At 41.2% G+C, this 15,251-nt stretch overlaps 1 protein-coding gene across 6 annotated transcripts in view; it reads left to right on the top strand.

The window, feature by feature from the left end:
* Positions 1 to 15,251, top strand: part of CCDC30 (coiled-coil domain containing 30) — a 116,224-nt gene that overhangs the window by 85,553 nt on the left and 15,420 nt on the right. For all 6 annotated transcript variants that reach the window (XM_043878452.1, XM_043878448.1, XM_043878449.1 and 3 more), the window contains 4 exons: positions 1,040 to 1,249; positions 2,810 to 2,964; positions 6,213 to 6,375; positions 12,373 to 12,485. In XM_043878452.1, coding sequence (XP_043734387.1) covers positions 1,040 to 1,249; positions 2,810 to 2,964; positions 6,213 to 6,375; positions 12,373 to 12,485 — 641 coding nt within the window. The remainder of the gene's footprint in view (positions 1 to 1,039; positions 1,250 to 2,809; positions 2,965 to 6,212; positions 6,376 to 12,372; positions 12,486 to 15,251) is intronic.

Raw genomic sequence — 15,251 nt, 5'->3', positions numbered from 1 at the left:
GCCTGGAGAATCCCATGGGTGGAGGAGCCTGGCGGGCTACAGTCCATGGGGTTGCAAAGAGTCAGACAGGACTGGGCATGAGCACACATGCACATACCACTCAGGAAGTACAGTTCAACTTCTGTTTTTAAAAGAACACTGGCTGCAGTGTGGATAACAGATTAGAAGGGACTAAAAATGGAGGTGGTGCAATCAGTGCTATTGGTGTGGTCCAGGCTGGAGATGATGATGATCTAGCAGAGGTGGTGACACAGATGACAGAGATGGACGCGAGGTGTGTTGTAGGGGTGGAGTGATAGCACATGCTGAACAGACGTACGACGGTGGAAGAGGAAGGCTCGAGGGTGGCTCTCAGGTCAGTAGCCTGAACAAATGCTTGGGTGGTGGCATCCTTTACTGAAATCAGGGAGACTGAGAGGACAGTTTTGGAGATATGGGCAGAATCCAGGTGTTCCACTTTGGCATATATTGGCGTAAATGTGGTATTTTTAAATCATGAAAATGAATCTAGAGAGAGAATGCATCACTTACAGGGAAGGCCTAGAACAGTCCACTAATATTCAGAAGTTGAATTCACTAGAATAGTCTACGAAAGAAACCAAGAAGCAACAGCAGTGGTAAATGAAAACCAGGAGAGGTGGGTATCACAGACTAAGAGAGGAGAACTTTCTGAGATGGAGGAAGGAACTGCTACTCACAGGTCAGTTGCCCATGGGACTTAAATTCTGGCAATGGGAAGGTCAGTAGTGCCCTTAGCAAAAATAGTTTCGTGAAGCAGTGGGATTGAAAGCCAGCTTGGAGTAGACTGGGGGTGGGGGGTGGGAGGATGGAAACTATTTAGACCACGCATATATAGAAACTCTTAGGAAAATTCCTTTGTCAAGCTGCCAGAAGCTCCAGAGAGGTAACCAGCCACATGACATTGGTATTTGTCAGCTCTTGGGGGAGACTACACTTCTTTGAAAGCTGCTTATTTTGGCTCACATTCACATTCATCCCGTGCTTATTTTTGTCACTTGTCTTTATTACCCACCTCTAGATCAAAATTGAACTCAAGCAGGCCCAGGAAAAGTTATTAGACAGCTCAAAGATGTGCTGTTCACTCACGGCTGAGTGGAAGCACTGTCAGCAGAAAATCAGGGAACTGGAGCTGGAAGTACTTAAACAGGCTCAGAGCATTAAATCACAGAACAACCTACAGGAAATGCTGGCTCAGGAGAAATCTAAAGTTGCTGATGCAGAGAACAAGGTAATTATCCTCACACTTAATAAATATCATGCCCTGGATACTACTACTGAAATTCTGTTTCCCTGAGGATTTTAAGAAATAGATACAGTGCAAATGATAAAATTCTAGGGGTTTTTTTTACTCTCCCATGCTTTCCTCTTTTGATGTCACCAGTTCCTACGGTTCCAGTAAATCTGAGATGAAATTACTTTCATTGTATACTTTCAAATTGTAAAGGACTTAGTCTCCTGTCACTTGGATTGTCTATGATTTTTAGTTTGTAATTTTTGGAGGGATAGGTGTTAAGAAATGAACCCTTTTGAAATGTTACCCCTGCATTTTAGCCTGCCTAACACCAGGTGGCAGAAGTATGTAACACTTGCACAATTTCTTGGTGGGTTTGTCTGAGAGTCAAATCTCATGTAAAAAATAAATCATTTCATCAAACCACATAAAGCAAACATCAAAATTAGATGATAGCAATCTGTCTTAAACTCAAAAACTCAATGTTGAGCTAAAGAAGCCAGCACAAAAGAGTTCATACTATGTAATTTCATTTATATGAGGTTTAAGAATAGACAAAACTAAGCTATGGTGATAGAATAGTGGATATCCTTATGAGGGGAACATGAGGAAATCGTCTATGGTGCTGGAAGGATTCTTTATCTTGGTCTAAGGTGGTGGTTATGTAAGTAAAACTTCACTGAGTATGTGCAAGTTATGGGCATATTGTCATATGTCTGTTATTACTCCATTAAAAAAGTAACTGGCAAAATTGATAAAGATTAGTAAAATTTTGAAATTTAGACAATATAAATATTGGTACTGGATTTTGTGCAACAGGATCACACATTCTGACCGCAGTTGGAAGAGTAAACTAGTATAGACACTTCAGAAAGCAATTTGGCATTAGTATCTAGTTAAGTTAAAGTTGTATATATAACTTTAACCGACCCAACACTTCTACTACTAGGCATAAAAAGTAGGGGAATTCTGCTGCATTCTGCTGCGCACGTGTGTCAGGAGGCATCATGCGTGCTCAGTCACTTCAGTCATGTCCGACTCTTTGCAATTCCATGGACTGTAGCCCTCTTGGTTCTTCTGTCCATGGGATTTTCCAGGCAAAAATACTGGAGTGGGTTACCATTTCCTCTTCCAGGGGATCTTCCCAACCCAGGGATCGAACCCAAGTCTCCTGTGTCTCCTGCATTGCAGGCAGATTCTTTACCACTGAGTCACCTGGGAAGCCCCAGTATTTGTTTATATAAACATAAATCAACCTCTAAAAGGGTGGACAAGAAACTAATACCAGTGATTACCTATTTGGTGGAGGAAAACTGGAAAGAAGACAATATAAGATTGGAAAGGAGATTTTGTAGCTTAGTTTACCCACACAAACTAAATCATGTGAACCTATTGCATATTGCAACAATTAAGTAATTTAATTTAAAAATTAAATCTAGTCATACTCTTCAGATGAGATTTTTATGTTGGTACTATTGTTTGCTATCTATATGGTATTTCCCTAATTGGAAAATAAGTCACACTTAAAGTTTTATTTGTAAATTCTTTTCACTTAAGATTTTGGATCTGCAGGAGAAGTTAGAACATGCTCATAAAGTCAATCTGACAGACGCTTGTATTTTGGAGAAGAAGCAATTAGAGGAAAGGATAAAAGAAGCAATAGAAAATGAAGCTAAAATAAAGCAACAGTATCAGGAAGAACAACAGAAGAGGTAAGAGGAGCAAAGACGTCATTTTTCTGTGGGCTAACCACCCCTGAGTTTACGAGCAGTGTCAGTTTACCACTGCATTTCCTCTGTGTCCCCACTGAAGTAAACTCAATTACAAAACTGCATATATATATATGTATATATATATGTGTGTGTATGTACGTGCTAAATGGCTTCAATTGTGTCCGACTCTTTGTGACCCTATGGACTGTAGCCTGCCAGGCTTCTCTGTCCATGGGATTCTCTAGGCAAGAATACTGGAGTGGGTTGCCATGCCCTCCTCCAGGGCATCTTCCCAACCCAGGGGTTGAACCTGCATCTCTTATATCTGCTGCTTTGGTAGGTGGGTTCTTTGCTACTAGCACCACCTGGGAAGCCCCACATCTATACGTGGTGATATATATGTATATGTGTATTGTGTGTGTGTGTATATATATATGTATCACTATATTCTGATTGTTTATTTTCTTGCTTGCCTTTCATACTAGAGTGTGGAATTCTCAAGGGCAGGGATTATTTCTTGTTCTGGAACATGCTTGGTACACCAGCAAATCTTCTTGAATGAATGGATTACCTATGAAATATGATCCCCTGGGATCTGCTTTTCTAACTCTTAACACGATTGGCGCAAAATGCAGAGTAGAATGCGGTTGCTATTTTGTATTTATCAGCTGATTTTCTTTAAAGAAGATCCGAGTACTTCATAGGCATCTTAATCATTCACATGCTGATAGTAGTTAAGAGCTGTCATGTTTTTTTCTAGAAGGGTTTTGATTATTATTAGGATTCTTACTAAAATGATCTTATATACCCTAAACTTCAAGTCATGGGCATATTGTCATATGTATGTTACTACTCCATAAAAAATGTAGCTGGCAAAATTGATAAAGATTAGTAAAACTTTAAAATTTAGACAATATAAATATTGGCACTTCTGTGGCATTCAGAACATGTGTCTTAAGAAGCTACTTAGTAGTTTTAACTACTGAAAAGATATATAGCCATTCACATAAATTGTTAAGCTCAGAAGCTTTACTTTCAGCTCTAATTGAAACCTCTAGTATAAGACTTCCCTGGAGGTAACAACAGTTAAGACTCCATGCTTCCACTGCAGGGGTCGCAGGTTAGATCCCTGGTCTGGGAACAAAGATCCCACATGCTGCTTCTCAGCACATTTCAAAGAGAAAAGAAACCTCTAGCATAGAGCCTGACACTCAGTAGGTGCTTAGCAAATATGTTGTAAATAAATGACTGTTTGAGTGAGCGAATAAATGACTGTTTGAGTGAATAATGGATTCACTCAGGTCCGATAGAAAAATACTTGTCTCACTGCTGCTTCTACCAAGATGACACCCTTCTCCTGTTTTAATACAGCTAGTTCCTGAATAAACTACAATAGGCACACCTTTTAAAGCACTGCTCACAAAGTTAGAGAAAGCCCTAGGACAAACATACAATGAGGGAAAACAAAAATAATGAATGGTAAACAAACTTCTAAGTCAAGGGACAAATAACACGATCAGCTCCAGGTTCAAGAGAACCCGAGGAAGTTTGCCACAGGTGTGTGTCCTCACTCGCTCAGTCGTGTCTGATTCTTTGCAACCATGTGAACTGTAGCCCGCCCAGCTCCCCTGTCCATGGAATTTTCCAGGCAAGAATACTGGAGTGGGTTGCCATTTCCTACTCCAGGGAATCTTCTCGACCCAGGGATTAAACCTTCCTCTCTTAGGTCTCCTGCATTGGTAGGTAGGTGGATTTTTTTTTACTGCTATGCCACCTGGGAAGCCCTGTAAAATACATGTAGTTTACAGTAATTTTAAAATTTATCTTTGACACCTACTGTTTAAATAGAAATATGTTTAATATCCAAATATTGTGCTTTTCCATCTATTTTTCTGTTATGGATTTATGGTTTCATAATATTAAATAATCATATAGCATTTTGTTACATAGCCATATCATAATTTGTATAAAATGTTTTTAGACTTTTTGCTGATATAAAATATTTTGTAATTAACATCCCGACACATGGGGCTTCCCTGGTGGCTCAACAGTAAAGGATCCACCTGCCAATGCAGGAGACGTGAGTTAGATCCCTAGGTCAGGAAGATCCCACGGAGAAACGGCAGCCCACTGCAGTCTTGCCTGGGAAATCCCACTGACAGAGGAGCCTGGTGGGCTGCAGTCGTGGGGTCACAGAGAGTCGGACACATCTCAGTGACTTAACCACCACCACCACCATCCTGACACGTTAAGACTTTGCAACTATAACGAAGTATGAGAAGGGTTATACTAAGGGAGATTTAGTATGCTCAGGTAACACACAGCAGGGACACCTAGTTAGGTCCAGGAAGCTCAAGAAAGCCTTCCTCAAAGAAAACTATGCAAGTTGAGAGTAAAGTAGTTGTTACGGGAAGGCTAAGTAGAAAATACCAGTTAAAGGAAGACCTGGAAGAGGATAGGGACAAGGCTGGAGTTGCAGGGGATTAATAAATGTGGAGGATGACTTGTTTGGAGAAGTGAAAAATTTTCGTTTTGCCTGGAACAAAATGTTTGGGGGTAGAGGAAGTGGCAAGAAAATGGAGCTAGAAAGGTAAGTTAGCTCACAAGTCATATTAAAAAATTTGGGGGAATTCCCTGGTGGTCCAGTGGTTAGAACTCCATGCTTTCACTGCCAAGGACCCAGGTTCAATCCCTGGTTGGAGAACTAAGATCCCACAAGTCCAAAAAAGAATTTGGACTTTTTCTTAAGAGTGAAGGAGAACGTTATAGCAGTGTTAACACATGTGCATTAGTATCAAGTGTTTGTAACTGACAGCCCTTTATTAAAGCAAGGAGATGAAGGGATTCAACTCATAAAGCAGTGTGGACAAGCACAAGGACTATAGAATTCAGAATTAGAGCCCTGATGCTATTCAGCCTTCTCATCCCGTGCCACCCTCTTATCCTTTTTGCCTTCAATCTTTCCTAGCATCAGGGTCTTTTCCAATGAGTTGGTTGTTGGCGAGTTCCCTTCTCATTGAAATAAGGACAGTTATTTCTTCTTAGGGTGGTTTTCAGGAAAGAGAAAACTAAGAAAAGCTTCCATCACAGAGGAGGTTGCTTTGATGTTGGCCCATTACGGACCGCTACTTTATCTCACTGAACAAAAAAATTCCCCTGTGCCCAGTCTAACAATTCTAGGTCAAAGAGTTTCTTTTGCAAAGCTTTGCAATTCACAGTGTGATTTAATATACATTAATTGCCTTAAGGAAACTCCTAGATCAGAATATGAATGAGCTACAGAAGCAAGTGAAAATCTTACAGGAAAAAGAGAATCTACTGGAAATGACCAGTTCTCAGCAACAAATCAAACTTCAGCAACAAAAGGCCCAACTTAAAGAACTGGAAAATGAAAAAAGAAAATCTGATGAGGTAAGAAGACAAATAGGTATGCTTCTCAGTTTTCCTATTCCCTTAGACCTAAGTAATAGTTAATAAGAGCTAATAATTCTTGAGTGCCTAGCACTTTACCCATTAAGTTTAGTTAGGATTCAGACAGGGAAGCAGAATCTACTCTAGATATTTCAGGCAAGAAGGAATTTAACACAGGGAATAACATGCTTACAAAACTGTTGGAAGGGAGAGGTAGGGGTGAGTAGGTCAGAAAGAACTGTTGCTAGCTTTCAATAAATCCAGAAGTTCAGAAACCACAGGGAAACCAACCCTTGTAGATTAGCAGGAACTCTCCCAAAGCCCTTTCAAAAGTTTCCCTCTTTGATCTACCTGATAGTGTTACCAGAAACTGGATTTGCCTCTTGGTGGATGTCAAGCCAAGAGACACAGCCAAGTCAATAGATCAGGAGAAAGGATCTATTTGCAGCAAGTGAAAACACCAGGGATCTTTCCCAAAGCAGTGTCTCCTCAAACAGCAAAACTGGGGAAGTTTTAAGCTAAGGATACCTGCATATTCATAAAGGAGCTTGAGCAAAGGAGAATTCAGCATAGAATTGGGGCAAAGGTCCAGAGTCCAGGCTTTAGTTGATAGAAGTCATGAGGGTCAACATCATCCTTCTGTCCCCCTAAGTGGGGGCCTTAGTTCCTGCCGAACTCAAAGACATGTATCAGATTACTATATATTTCCCTTGAGGAGGAACTAGGGCTAATTGATCACTGAACTATTGTTTCTTGACTGCTTTTGCTTTTTCCTGCACTTCTTCACTTCCCTTAAAATCATTAACTACTGAGACCTGTTCAGGGACAAGCATTGTGGCCAGGTTTAGATCACAAAATGGATTAAGCCAAAAATGTCTTCTCTTATGTCAAGAAATCATGCTTGGTTCTTTCTCTGGAGACTCCCTACCCTGTCTGCTTACAGTAGCACAAGAGGAGCATGGTGGCCTCTCCTGTGCTTTCCGCCATGCTTTCCAAACTGTGTGCAAGTGCCTCTGATTTGAAGAAACCCAACTGGAACTCTGCTGTCAAGGGAGTTTAGAAAATGTCATTTTCAGACTTCCAATCTTGCAGCACAGGGCAGAGCTTAGAAAAAGTAAGGGTCCTGGTGAGCAATGTCACAGTCTACTTTGTATAAGCAGCTTCCATCCAAACCCTTTTACCCATATTCAACCTTATAAACTACAAGAAGAATAGTATGCTTCCGCTGAGTCGAATGCCCTGTCGCTCATACAAATGACGATGAAGCGGCACAACTCAGATTGGGGCTTGAACCCGTTGTCTTAATTGAGATCACACACCTGTTCTCAGGACTTAATGAAGCTCAGGTTCTTCTGTCTTATCTCAGAATGAATTCAGTGAGAGACAAAGTGATAGGTAAGAAGTGGATTTATTTAGAGAGATACACATTCCATAGGTAGATTGTGGTCCGACTCAAAAGGCCAGAGTGGCTCTGAAGGAAACACACTCCACAGAGGATGGACCATCTCAGAAGGCAAGAAGTCCAGAAATATGGCATAGTTAGTTTTTATGGACTGAGTAATTTCATAGGCTAATGATGGGAGGATTAGTCCAACTGTTTTGGAGAAGGGGCAGAATTGGGCCATACCCACTGACTACTTTTGGGCCTTTTATGATTGGCCTTGGAACTGTCTGGCACCTGTGGGTGTATCACTTACCTAATTACAGTGAGCACATAATGAAGCTCAAGGTCTAGTGGAAATTATATCTTCTGCCATCTTGACCCTAATAGTTTCAACCAGTTTTTGTCATATCTTCAACAGTTATGTCATTCTTTGAAAGGTGGTGCTCTGCTTCCTGTTTCATTGATTCACTTAACTTCTGAAAGTCCCAGCAGCATCTGTGGTCATTTATGGATAATGTAATTGCTACTTCTTCAGTCTCAATCCACATGGATATACTAACTTTAAAACTTAATTATAAATTAACTACCAATAATACAATAAATTAACTACCGATAAACATGTTTTGGGATATAGGTTTGAAAAGCCATTCCCATTCCAGCTCTTGGTTTCTTTTCCATATTCTGCCTCTGAGAGAGACCACAGCATATATCAATCACTGGCTGAAAGTTTAGACATCATCTTATAGGACAACACAGAACCTCAAAAAGATGTTGTCCCCTGGCCAGCATCATACCTACATCTTCCATAGGTCTTTTCACTGTTTTGCAGGTTTCTTTTTTTTTTTCCTGGATAGTAGGATATATGATGAGAGCAATGACTGAGACTTTGTTTCACCTCCCTTACTTTAAAATGATTTTCTTGTTCAGGAACTATGTTGAGTAGTAGTATATCATGACAGGAAATAAAGAATTTGGAAAGCCCACAGATGGTAGTCCTGGCAAAAGCACTATGGACAGAGAAAGAAAATCCAGGTCTAAAATGAGTGTCTTTTTCACTGAGGACGCATTGTTGTTCTCTCCATGGTGGAAGAGGTCCAGTATAATAAACCTGCTATCCGGTGACTGTTGGGCCCCCTGCCTAGTAGATGGTCCCATATCAGTAGCTCAACATTGATCTTTGCTTTTGGCAAGTTGAGTAGATTAGCCTTGGTGACCCCTTGTCCACTTTGTACATGAGCCCAAGTGAGTGAGCACATAAAGGATAGAAAAAGAGGCTAAGTGACATCTATAGAATGTACTGTTTTTTTCCACTTGATTATTGAAGGCCACCTCTTCTGTGGAAGCCCTCTGCTGTGGAAGAGCCCATGAGGCACATATATGTTCACACTCTAGGCTGTGCTGTCTAATATTGTGTCAACTAGCCACTGTGGCTATCTAAATTTAAATTAAATTGAAATTTTAGTTCCTGAGACATACTAGGCACGTTTCATGTGCTCAGTAGCCGCATGTAGCTAGTGACCACCCTGCTGGAGAGTGCAGGCATAGAACACTTCCACCAGTAGGACACATTTCATCAGTCTTCCAATATTATTCTTTCCAAATCCCTGATCATCTGGCCAAACTATTAAAAACTTTCCATGAGTTAGCATCAGTCCATGCCTCTGGACGTCTCTCTTTCCAGGCAAAGTGAACATAAACTTTGCCCACTGAGATTTCCCTTCCCACTGGTCTGAAGGACCACCCCTCAGTTGGGGCTATCAGGCCTCAGCAGCCCTATTTCAAGTGGTTGCCATATTTTGTACAGAATCATAAGTACATCAGGCCCAAATTAATCTTTCTCGGCTAACTGGTAATACATAACTCCCCCTGAGGCCATAGGTTTGGGTTGAGAGAGGTGGTGATACACAGAGGTAAGTGTCACTTGCCCATGCAGCTTGCTCAGTATTTCCCATAGCAGTTCTGTTTGAGGACGGAGTACTACTGCACATGCCCAACTCAATGCTCAGTGGATAATAGAACACCTCGTTTCAGGGAGGGCAGCTCAGGTTACTCAACCCTTTCTGTCTCGTGGCCAACCATGAGAGATGATTGAGAGAAGAGATGACTCTCCTCCCAAATCCTAAGATTAAACTAAAGGTTTCCAGAGGCTCTGTGTTGTTTCCTCCTCTGCCACAGAAACTTGGGGCAAATTTGGGTCTGCTGGATCATAAAGCACAACGGCAGAGCAGTCTGCACCACAGCCTGGCATAGCGCAGCTCTTTGTCTTGCTTTGGGCACCACTGAAACCATACAACCCTGATGGTTGCTTGATAAATGGGCTGAAGGAACAAAGGTGGTATAATTTGATTCTAGACTCAGAAGAGGCTTTCTAAGAACTTGGCCTTTTCTATCATCAATAGCCCTCATGCCTCAGGTTGGAAAGCCAGCAAGAAGTATCTGCTCTTCCATATTGTCTAAGCTGACTGCACACTCAAGAACTGGGAAATTCACAACCTGAGGAGCTTTATAAACCCACTAGACCCATCGTGAAACCTATACTGAGCCAATGAGTCTCTGCAGACACACTCTAAGACACTGTGGATTCAAACTCCATTTTCCACCCTCCTTCCTCAAGTCTCCACTCTGAATTCTGAACCTCAGTTGCACTTTGGGCTCCATGGGGCTAGTGCTGATGCAGAACCACTGGACTGTATGGAATTCCCCCCAAATCTACATAATCCCCTTTCTCCAATGCCCTGTCACCTGGGTAAAAGGCCACAGATCTCTTTGGGAAGGGCTTGGGAGAAGATCACATGCTTGTGGCAGAGTCACACACAAGGTACTTCCTGAAGAAAACCTGGCTAAAAGGACCCTGGGTCTGAACTGATTCAGGTCTGAGGACTGAGTAAGGGCCATTACTCTCTGTGTTGTCATTCAAATTGGACCTCTGTTCACCAGACCCAGGTGCATTTATTTATTTAAAAATACGACTCAAGTAAAACTTTAATAGGCTGTTCATCTATTTTAGTTCTGTAATCACTGTGATCAGTTAACTACAACCAATGATTGCTACAAGTCTAGCCATTTGGTTTTATCTCTGGCCCTATTGTCTAATAGCAGTACTAATGCCCACCTTGTATCGGGGATTAATCATTGTGCTTGACTTTTGACACTCTGCAGTAGCATCACCTCCCATCATAAAATCAGGGCTCAATTCCAATGTTGGCATCTTCCACCATCATCCTCATAGGAGAGCATTATGGAACATTTCAAGGAATCTGATGTTCACCAGTGTATTTGGCAAAGCCTTTGTGAAAGGAATGTCTTCTGAGTCATGCAAGGGTCATGATGAGTTGGATGAGCAGGTCACCTATGATAAATCTACTCCAAACTTCCTATCTACTTAAGACTCTGGATTCTTTCCTCTCACTTAGCATGGTGTTTTATTTATTTATTTTTCCATTTATTTTTATTAGTTGGAGGCTAATTACTTTACAATATTGTAGTGGTTTTTGCCATACATTGACATGAATCAGCCATGGATTTACATGTGTTCCCCATCCTGAACCCAGTATGGAGTTTTAATATCATTTAACCCTGGTCACTGTTGAGTCCACCAACCAAGCAAACTATTAAAGTCACTTGAGATGTTTAAATTAACACATTAAACCCTGAATCTCTGTAAGTGTATCCATCAGGTCAATAAATTCAGCCTATTCAACATTATGTTCCTTTCTCCCTAGTATAAACACAGTAGGAATACAGTCCTATGTATATTCCTCAGGTTTCTGCCAATTTAACTTCATAAAATCTTTCCATTCTTTCAGTATGGCAGTCCTCCTAGGTCAGTGACTATACTCAACTCCTTTTCCCTGGGATGTGCTGGGATCTGACTCTTGTTGTAGGATTCGAGGCAAAGAGAAGTGGTGGTGATAGTGGAGGGGTGGGTCTTAAGAACAATGGGCATCATTGCACAGATAAATGCCCCAGGTGGAGTCAGTAGAGTCCTGGAGACAAGGGTGCCTAATGCCCTGAGACAGTAGGACTGCTTATGCTGATAAGAGGGGCTCAGTAGGGTTTTGAGGCCCAGGGTGCTCAAAGTTATTGGGATCCTGTCAGATGTTCTTGTTCCCAGTTCTCAGATTTGCATGTTTTCCAAATAAAACACTATTTTTCATATAAGAGATCTAGCAAGGCTATGAAGTCAACTTGTGCTTGCAGTTCTGCAACCTACTTGATGAAATTTGGATTTGGATTTTGGATATATTGACCTGCTGCCTACATGAAGGAAGTGCCCTGAGTCTCTGAGTATGCCTTGTTCCAGTAAACAAACCCTGAGTTGGCCATTTTCTCCTCTAGGGCTCATTAACTTGATCAGATGTAGCTAACCACCCCACACACCTTAGAGTTCTCAGACTTTTTATATAGGCTTACACAACTGTTGGAAGGGTTGAGGAATCACAAGTAAGGAAAAGGAGCTACTAGCTTTCAGAAATTCTGGAGGTGCAAAAATCACAGGAAGCTGCTATGGTTTCTGTAAGCCTTTTTTAGCAGAGAGGCTTTGCCCGTTTACATTCTCTCAACATCACGCCTTTCTTCACCAGTGTATCCTCATTTTTTTAAATGTTTTTCAGCATCTCAAGAGCAACCAGGAATTGTCAAAGAAGCTGTCTGTGTTGCAGCAGGAGAAGGAAGCTCTATGTGAAGAAAATGAGCAGCTTTTGAAGCAGTTTGACCTCTATGTGAGGTAAACAAAAATAAGTTCCCTTTAGAAGAACACTGCATAGAGTAACGCCCCTTCTTACAGAACCAGCTCCGGAGCTCAGCAGGGGATGCTCGCTGAGGTGACTTTTCAAGAACGCCAACACCATTGTTCTTCCTTCCCAGAAGTTCTATCTATCGGGCTTTTCCTAGGGAGGTGTGGGGCCTTATTTCTTCTCAAGAGAGGGAGGGGGAAGGGAAATGCTATTTATTGAGCTCTAGTGGTATCTAACATCTTGCTCTTCCCCAAATACATCCCTCTGACTTGCCTTCAGGCTCTTTCCCCTCACATGCTGTCCTCAGTCTGAACCATGCTCTCCCCATTTCAACTCTTCCTTCTCAGACAAGCCTTCCTTGACACCTTCAGCCTGGGCTGGATGAGGTGCTCACTCTTTGTGTCCCTATAGCCTTCTATACGTGACTGTGATTATTTAACATGTTGTTCTGAAATAATGTGATTCACACCTATCTTCCTCACCAGACTATAGGTTTTAAAGGACATGAGCCACAGTCTTATTCATCTTTTTATCCACAGTCCCTGGTATATAGAAGGTGCTCAATAGAAATCTATGTTCCCAGACTTCCTACTCTTTCTTTCATTCACTGGTCATCATTCCACCAGATTCCTCCCACTCTCCTCCTCTCTGAAGTGTAGCATGGTAGTTCAGAGTATGGACTCTGGAGCCATATTGCCTGGGTACAATTCCTGGTTCTACTAGGAACTAGCTGTGTGACCTTGGGCAAGTTAAGTAACCTCTCTGTGCCTGAGGTATCTCATCTTTAAAATGGGCAAAATAGCCATTCCTTTTGCATAAAGTTATTGGGAGAATTAAATGATGAATGAATACATGTAATAGAGCAGTGTCTAGCACAAAGCTGTTACTATATCTACTTATTTTCAGTTTTCCTGTATGACACACCTCTCTGCTTCTAGCTCTGCACCTCTCATCTCTATTGTTTCTTTAAGTTGAAGTTTCTTATTCTCTTATATTCTCACTCACTTCCTATGTTGATGGTAGTAATAATGATTTGAAAACCACTTTCTGCTGTACAGTGGAAAATTCTTCAGTCATTGATATTCAGTATCTTGCTTTGATTATCATATCACTGAGAAGTATAGAAACATGGAAAGGAACATGTATGGCTCAGCTCATATTAAAATGACAAATCTAAGACTAGAACTCAGCCCTCTACTAACCTGCACAGAGCTCTTCCCACTTTGTATCTGCCGTTAGAGGGAGGAGAGGGCATCCACAGAGCCCATGGTGTCTCACAGCAGTGAGTCCAGGAAGGCCAGGCAGGAGCTCCAGGCCCTCCTTCTGTCAGGACCAGGATGCACCCTCCCATCCTGGATCAGGAACCCCCAGCATGTGCACTGACCACCTCAGAGCCAGGGATCCCAAGACGGATTCTCAGTGGAGATGTCTTACGTTCTGCTGATCGTGTAAGCATATTCCTGCTCTTTAACCAGCCTCGGGAGCACAGCCTTCTTGGGGTCTCAGTCAGATCAGGTATAAATCATTAATCTCATTGTTATCAATAAACAATGCTGATAGTTGGTGCGAACTGCCATGAAACTCCAGACTTGTGGTTGCAAAGCAACACTGTTTTAATTGGTATATTTCGTTCCTGGACCACTGGTCAGTGCCAAGCAAGAACTTTCACAAAACAGTTCAGGCCTGATTCTAGGCCTGCTGGACTCAACCCTCTAACACAGCCCCGATTTAGTTAAGAATTACCCACTGGTCCTGCAATTGATATTTTTATGCAAAATAACTTAAAACCGCTTTTGTACATATATTTTTCATTTTAAAAAATTATCTTTATAAATTCCTAGGTGTGGAATTACTAATCCAAAAGCTGGAGCTATGGATCTCAAAATGTACTATGAAACATTCAGAAGCATCCTACCAAAATTTTCTGCCATTATTGTGTGAGAGTAGAAATTTCACTACATCTGTATTTGCATTGGGTGCTACCTTTGTGGGGGGAGGGCTCTGATGAAATTTTTCCCAATGCTCTTTCTTTTAACTGAGGTATAATTTACATGTACACAGATTTTTAAATGTACAATTTGATGAGTTTTGACAAATGTATATGCCCACTAAGCACAACCCCAATCAAGATACAGAACATTTCCTTTATCCCTTAGAGTTTGTTCCTTTTTACAGTCAGTCTGTATCTCCTGATCCCTCACCTCCTCCCAGGAATCTACTCTTCTGATTTCTGTCTCTACTAGAATGGCATTATACTACATGTAATCTTTTGTGTCTGACTTCTTTTGCTCAGATTATTCCATTAATTTTTATTTTGGAATAATTCCCTTCCGTTGTTTTCAATGATCAGTTATAGTCATAAATTACTTGTTATTTTATTTTGAATTTCTTTGATGGCTAGTGAGTCTGAATAGTTTTCCATATTATTAGTCCATAGCCTTTAGAACAGTTAATCCTAACCCTAGATGCACATATGTGGGCCCCAACATAGATTAATTAAATCAGAATCTGTGAGGATAGGGCTTAGGGATCAATATTTTTCTAAAATCATGCCCATGTGATTCTGATGGGCGCCTAGGAAAATTATAGCTTTAAGAAAGAAAATGAAAAAAAAAAAAGAAAGAAAATGGAAGAAATTGTCAAAACTCTAGGTTCATTTTTTTCATTCCCCTGATCCTACTCCTGACCTTTACAAACAATGCTTAATTTTTTCCCCATATTTTCCCAGCTACTCTTCCAGAGGAACAAATTCCTTG

The sequence above is a fragment of the Cervus elaphus genome, chromosome 20 (genome assembly GCF_910594005.1).
Source record: "Cervus elaphus chromosome 20, mCerEla1.1, whole genome shotgun sequence".
Classification (NCBI taxonomy): domain Eukaryota; kingdom Metazoa; phylum Chordata; class Mammalia; order Artiodactyla; family Cervidae; genus Cervus; species Cervus elaphus.
This window is presented reverse-complemented; position numbering and strand designations above follow the sequence as displayed.